Source organism: Vicia villosa, linkage group LG4, assembly GCF_029867415.1.
Source record: "Vicia villosa cultivar HV-30 ecotype Madison, WI linkage group LG4, Vvil1.0, whole genome shotgun sequence".
Taxonomy (NCBI): domain Eukaryota; kingdom Viridiplantae; phylum Streptophyta; class Magnoliopsida; order Fabales; family Fabaceae; genus Vicia; species Vicia villosa.
The window spans coordinates 196,840,818-196,847,790 of record NC_081183.1 but is presented as its reverse complement, the minus strand read 5'-3'; the positions used below and the strand labels follow the sequence as shown (position 1 = coordinate 196,847,790).

At 33.4% G+C, this 6,973-nt stretch overlaps 1 protein-coding gene across 1 annotated transcript; it reads left to right on the top strand.

Moving 5' to 3' along the window:
• Nucleotides 1–2,664: 2,664 nt before the first annotated feature.
• Nucleotides 2,665–4,887, top strand: LOC131596699 (uncharacterized). Its single transcript, XM_058869427.1, has 4 exons — nucleotides 2,665–3,194; nucleotides 3,331–3,393; nucleotides 3,504–3,578; nucleotides 3,816–4,887. Exons 1-4 carry the CDS (start codon nucleotides 2,889–2,891, stop codon nucleotides 4,200–4,202), a joined length of 831 nt encoding a protein of 276 aa, XP_058725410.1. The 5' UTR covers nucleotides 2,665–2,888; the 3' UTR covers nucleotides 4,203–4,887.
• Nucleotides 4,888–6,973: the final 2,086 nt, after the last annotated feature.

Here is a 6,973-nt window from a genome sequence, read left to right as displayed (position 1 = left end):
TTGAAAACTTTGACTCTCATGCGTTTGTTAGCAATTACTTTATTCTTCTACCATATTCTCAGTGGCTGCACTAACTCCAGACGCCTTAGGAAACTTAACCAAATCAACTACATGCTTAGCAACAGAAGTATAGACCAGAGAGAAATGGTTATTTCCCTGTAGGGAAATGTACAACGTTGATGTAGGCAAATTCGACCTGAGGCAAAACTAAATCCCACTGTTTTAGCTTGTCACCACAAACACTCTGAATCATATTTCCTAAATCGATGGGATGATAGTGCTAATTGATTGGCAACTTAAAAATTTGAGAATTAGCCATTGCAACAAGTCGTGGCATTTATGTCTCATCACACTAGCCATCGTGGTATTATCCAACGTTCAAATTTCTGAGTTTAAAAATGATCCAATCGATTAGATCATAGTGTCAATCAATTGGCTCACCTATTTTCAACATGTTAGGTTTTGGGCTTTTGTCCCGCACCTCTATTTAATCTTATTTACACCTCCTTTATATGAAAAACTTAGAAACTCGTCGCAATGTTTAGTTAACATAATTTATTGAGATAAGCAAAATTAAATCCACTGTTTTAAAGGATTAATCAGAGTTTTCTAAACATTTCAACCTTAAAATAATGTATTACCACCATTATCAAGAGGCCTTGATAAAATTTCTCAATCTGAAGTTAAAAAATCTTAACCTAAGATTCAAAGGGTACGACAAGTCGTTGATTTGGATATTTGTGCAATATTCTGTAACAATGTTAACTATTACATATTGAGGGTTGAGCTTTTCAAACTCTTAATGAAGTTCTATATCGAGGATATGTATCTCAAGAAATAGATACATAACTTCACCTATATGAATTTCAAGATGGTATCGTCTCAAAGTGAGAGTTGAAGTTTCTGTCATGAAAAAAAATCACAAAACAGGAAAAACACATGATCATGAATAATCCTAGACGAGAGATGTAGGCAAAGAACCATTAAAGAGTGTGTGTGTGTGTGTATGGTAATGTCGGTCTAATCACATGGGATAACAGTTCAAAGCATAACTACCTAACATTCAGATTAGACTTTGAGTTATCCTTGCTAAGGTTAAGCTCAAATCGAAAGATACTTAACTGTATTAACATTATTTATTTCCCTTTTTTCTGGAATTGATCTTGTCATTGTTAGAACAAGTGGGGGATTGTTGTAAATTATTAATATTTAATAATAATTAATCACCATGGGTGTGTTCCATAATGACAAGAAAAATATGCATGTGAAGTTCGTATTTGAATTTGAAAATATGCAACAATTCGTGAAGTGTTGTAGTATGTTGTTTGTATTTTGAATCAAAAATAGGCAACGCTTGGTAAACGTTGAAGAATGCAGTCAGAATAAGAAATGCTCTGAAACTGTTGATTTAGACGAAATAGTGCAACAATTGGTAAAAGTGTTGTTTTAGACGAAACAACGTAACATTTGACAAAAAAGTTGTTGAAAGTGTGTTTTATCAAGAGTCGCAACCGTGTGAATCATCATCACTTTGCGCTATAAATGGAGCATTTCAAATTCAGAAAATTAACACAAAAAACATACATCATCTTCACTAAAACTTCAGACATTCATCGCCATTCAAATTTTCGTCGGTCTTGTGCAAACTTGATTAAGGTTGAATTATTATGGGTATTCTTGGGCTCCAACTCTAAAACATATTAAGAGTGTTTAAAATACTTATTAAGAAATTGATTTTGTTGATAATTCTAGCCTATTTCATTTGTTTTAAATTGATTTTTCTAGCACATGTCTAGAATATATGAAGAACATGTGAAGTCTAAAAAAGAAGACAATGAAGTTGAAGAGTGATTCTTCTGCAAACATGGTTAACTATGAAGACCATCTTTTACATTTTAAAGATGAAGTTTAATAATTGAGTAAGGAGATTTGTTAAAATGAGTACAAATTTAAGTCCCACATCTACTAATATGAAAAAATAAAATAAAAACCATTATAAATATGGAGAGTATGTGTAAAAGTTGTTTTGTGGATTTGCAATCTTGTTATTATAGTAAAAATTGCAGGTTAGTAACACATTTTTATAGTGAATTATTTATTGTTGATTTTATTTGCTCAAATTTTTATTATAAATTATTAATTTTATTATTATTTGTGTACGTGATGAGGTTTTAAAAAATTATTTTATTATTATTATTATTTTATTTATGAGTTGTAAAAATATTTGACTCGGTTAAACCATTTTTACACATCATAAATTTGACATAGTCTAACGTCTACTAACTTTTTTTTCTTCTTTTAAATAACTATCTTCTGTTTATATTGTTGAGGCTTTTCCTATATATAAAAAGAGAAATGCTAGAGGTACACTGAATGTTACCTCCACACCGTATATTCATACGGTATTCTCTATGTTTGGATTATTTATTTATTTTTTATAACCATTGGAACTTGTGCCATAGACAAAAGAAAAACTTAAGAGCTACGGTGTATCAATGTGGTGTATGATTCTAGTGTATGGATAGCATTCCTCATATAAAAAACACTCATTAAGCAGTACTGATTTATTATTAATTATTAAATATTATTATTAAAAATTAAAAATATTAAATCACATTTCTAAATCATAGCACAAGCTTGTCTTGAGAAGAAAAAACAGCTATAAACCCTAGTTATGTAATGGGGCGCAAACGTGATTTCCAAATGGACACGTGTCAGCGTCTTAATACCTGAGCCTTTTCTCTCGCCGTGAAATAACAGGAACGAAGATTTCGCAAACTTCTCCCATTTTTCACTTTTCCTCTTCTTCTTCTTCTTCTTCGTTCACTGTTTTATCTATAAAACCCTTTTTCTTCGACAATTTCAAACCCAAAAAAACAGAGAGAGATATGGAACAGAGTAGTAGCGATTGGTTTGAGAGTGAGATTGAAAGTGCTGAAATTCTTGCTAACTTGCATCATTCTTTCTCTTTGTTCAGTCATGTACCATACTCATGGAGGTGTAGAAAGAAGAGATCTGCAATTCGTAATACACCTCCTTCTAATGGCGGCGCCACCACCACCGTTGTTCCTCCACCTCCTCCTTCTAACGCCGTTAAAGTCAAAGCTTCAAGTCCAACAACCCCTCATTCGTTTCCAGCCACTGAATCAGATGACAAGATTAAACATTCGGAAAGAAGAACTTCTCTCAAAAGGGTAAAAAAAAATTTCAGGCTTTCTATTATTTTTTCCATAATAACGTTGTTTTGTGGGGAAAAAATACCCAATTTTATAGTTCTAAATTTTATTTTTGGTTTTACTGAATTTTGAGTTATGGTTTTTGTGTAAACAGAAGAAAGAGTATTATCTTAATGTTATTGAAGATTTAACGAAAACTAAACACTCCATCAATCAAGTAAGTTTTTTTTTGCTATTTAATTGTTAATTATTCGGATTTTCATGATATACGTTTTTTTTTGTTGATTTTTTGTTTTTCTGAATGTTTGATGTTTAAAATGCAAACAGGAGATTGCAAAAGTTAAATGTGATTATGAACAATTGAAGTTACTCAATTCCGAATTGAAAGCAAAGGGGAAAGAGGTATGCTCTTTTTCTCTTTATTATTATGAATTCCCAATTTTTTCACAAAATTTCATCTACTTTATTATTATTTATCTTTGTGTCTTCTGGGATTACTTTGCTTATCCTTTAGTAATTAATATTTATTCATTAGATCCATATTATTTTTTTGGACTTGTTTGTTTTACATTTGTTGTATTGTATATATGGTGGGGCCAATATTGTTTTTTTGATATATGGAAATTGCTATTTTTACAGCTAAATATTAATGGTCCCAAAGATGAATACAAAAACCCCAATTTAGAAATTAATAACCCAATGAAATTGAATGATATCATCAAAAATTCAGTCAACACTTCCAATTCCACTGCTCAAAATGCCGAGCAAAAGAAGCAAATGCCCAATCATGATGCCAACAATTTTGGGCCGGGTCCAACGACGTCGTTTGGAGTGGCATCATCTTCATTGGGCCGAAAGATCGATAATATGGGCCCATTATCAATTCCAGATTTGAACTTTTCATTTGAAGCAAATATAGATTTGAGTAAAGTAAGGGCAGCTCAAGCAAGACAGAGAAGGATTCAGATTTTGAGGCTCAAGAAACCTGTGGGAAATAATGCTAAACAACACCAATCTTCTAGATAGCACTGACATACCCGAGTTCGATTCGAAGTTGGAATTCTATATAGATTGTTCTTAGATCACACTATCATTGAGGTGTTACAAAGCAAACAACTTGTTTTAGGGTGTTTTTAAAATCTATTTAGGAGAGTTATATATGGATATATAAATATTTCTTGATTAGAAAATTCTTGTGACGTTGGACCGAGATTGCAATATATATACTACATTAGCAAACCGGTTGGATCTTGGTCAATAAAATAATTTTGGAAATAATACATCTGTTTATTTGTTTAGTAATGTGAATTTTTTTTTTGAATAACCATATTTTTAAAAAAAATTCCAAAAATAACTAGGTTTTCAAAAAAATTACACAAATGTCACTTTTCAGCAAAAAAATACACGTTGTCGCCAGGGGGGGTGGCGACAACAATGGGCCAGAAGAGTGTTCGCCAGTGGGCCTGGCGCCTACGTGTATTTTTTAGGTGTTGTCGCCACCCCCCCTGGCGACAACACCCCCCCTTATTTTTTTTTCTTTTTTTTTTGTAATTTTTTTTCTTTAACATAATTTATTCTAAATTTTTTTTATGTTATATTTTTCAAATATTATTTCAACATGGATTTTTTAACTAATTTTTTTTCCATATTAATGTTTTACTTTCAATATTTTTTACTTTCAATAATTTTTTCGGTACTATTTTCTCTTAAATGTTTGTAAATTTTATCTTAAATTTTTTTTCGGTAATTTTTTACTTTCAATATTAATGTTTTCGGTACTATTTTCTCTTAAATGTTTGTAAATTTTATTGGTTCCAAATATTTTTTCCATGGTAATATTTTGTTGATATTTGAAGATTGATATTTGATATTTAATTTTAATTTTTTTTCTTGATAATTTGTAGTGACCGACTAACCTCAATCATTTCTACTTAAATTAAGATCTCCAAAAATATTAATCTAATTCTCAAATATGTATTTTCAAACTATATTCACGTTGGGCTGGAAAGTTATTTTCAAACTCCTAGTTTGCAAGTAAAAAAAATACAATTAAGGGATAAAATCATTGGAAATAATATGAAGCAGCAGAAAATGATTAAAAAAATAGAAGCAATAAGAAGAAAACAATAACAAATTGCAGTGGAATTTTATTGGTTCCAAATATTAATGTTTTTGGTACTATTTTCTCTTCAATATTAATGTTTTCGGTACTATTTTCTCTTAAATGTTTGTAAATTTTATTGGTTCCAAATATTTTTTCCATGGTAATATTTGGTAATTCCTTTCAATATGTATCATGAATCCATTATTTATTTGGTAATTTTTTTTGTGTTGTAACCCATAAAATTTATAAAAAAAAGTTCATTTCATTGAAAAAGTAAATTACAAACATCATCGAAACTAATAACTATGTTGTGGAACTAGATCCACGATTGGGACATTTGGTCCTATTATGTCCTACCTCACGACATATACTACACTTCCTCTGCATTTTTTCAGTTACGTCCATCTCGGTTCTAATACGCCTGCTGTTTGGTCGACCGCTTTTATTCCGACGCATTAAATCGTTATGACAAACTGTTTCCCCCTCGTACACAGGCCAATATGCCTCCATTGCTACCACCGGAAAGTAGTTGTCGTATACGTTGAGCAACGTTGATACCTTGTAAATTTCTGATACCAAAGATAATGCATCAAAGTGAGTATGTGAACATGCTGCAAGGACATGGGAGCAAGGCATGCGATATGCTTGAAATTGGCCACAGTCGCACCAACGATCTGGGATATTGACGCGATACTGTTGTCGTGGAAGTCCCTGGTTGTGGTCAATTGTTTCCTTTACACTGAAGGTGTGGCCATGACGGTCGAACTCGGTCACTCGGTGAGTGTTACCCTTGGCAGATTCCTGTTGTATATATTTCATACACACATCGCTGTAGACCTGTTGTGTTGTAACACTGAATTCCACCGCTTACCTCTTGTGGCGAACAGAGTTGCCATCCGAAAATACGTAGCACTAACCAAGGCAGTTACAGGTAGGTTTCGAATGCCTTTGAAAACCCCGTTCATTGATTCCACAAGATTTGTAGTCATGTGGCCCCACCTAGCCCCATCGTCGTATGACCTAGTCCATCTCGCTCTATCAATGCTGTCAATCCACCTCCCTGCATCTGGATTTGTCAACGCTATTTCTCGGCGGTAGTATTGAAATCCAGGTTGGTTTAAGGCATACCCCGCGTTCACCAAGTGGTTCTTCAAAAATTTATCCTTGATCTCTCTCATAAAATTCTGTGCTATATGCCTAATACAGTAGACATGCTTAGAGGGAGGGTTGTGCCAACCATTTGCCGGATTGTTGTATGCGCTGTCAATAGAAGCGTGCCTGTCAGAAATCAAACAAAGATTAGGTTGTGGAGCGACTCTAGCTCGGAGATTCTTCAGAAAGAAACCCCAAGCAGCAGCTGTTTCCCCTTCTACCAAAGCAAAGGCTATTGGAAAAATGTTGCTACTTCCATCCTGCGCGACCGCCATCAACAAAGTTCCCTTGTATTTCCCATACAGCCACGTTCCATCAATTTGAATAATCGGCTTGCAAAAACCAAAACCGACGATGCATGGTCGAAACGCCCAGAATAGTCTATGGAAGATTCCATTACCTTCGAGAGGGGTTCCGTCCTGGGATTGTGCCGGCAGTGTCTCCAATATACTAACAGTCCCAGGTGAATACAATTGCAGTGCAGCCAGGTAGCGAGGAAGTTGTTGGTACGATTCCTCCCAGTTGCCGTAGACTCTTTCAA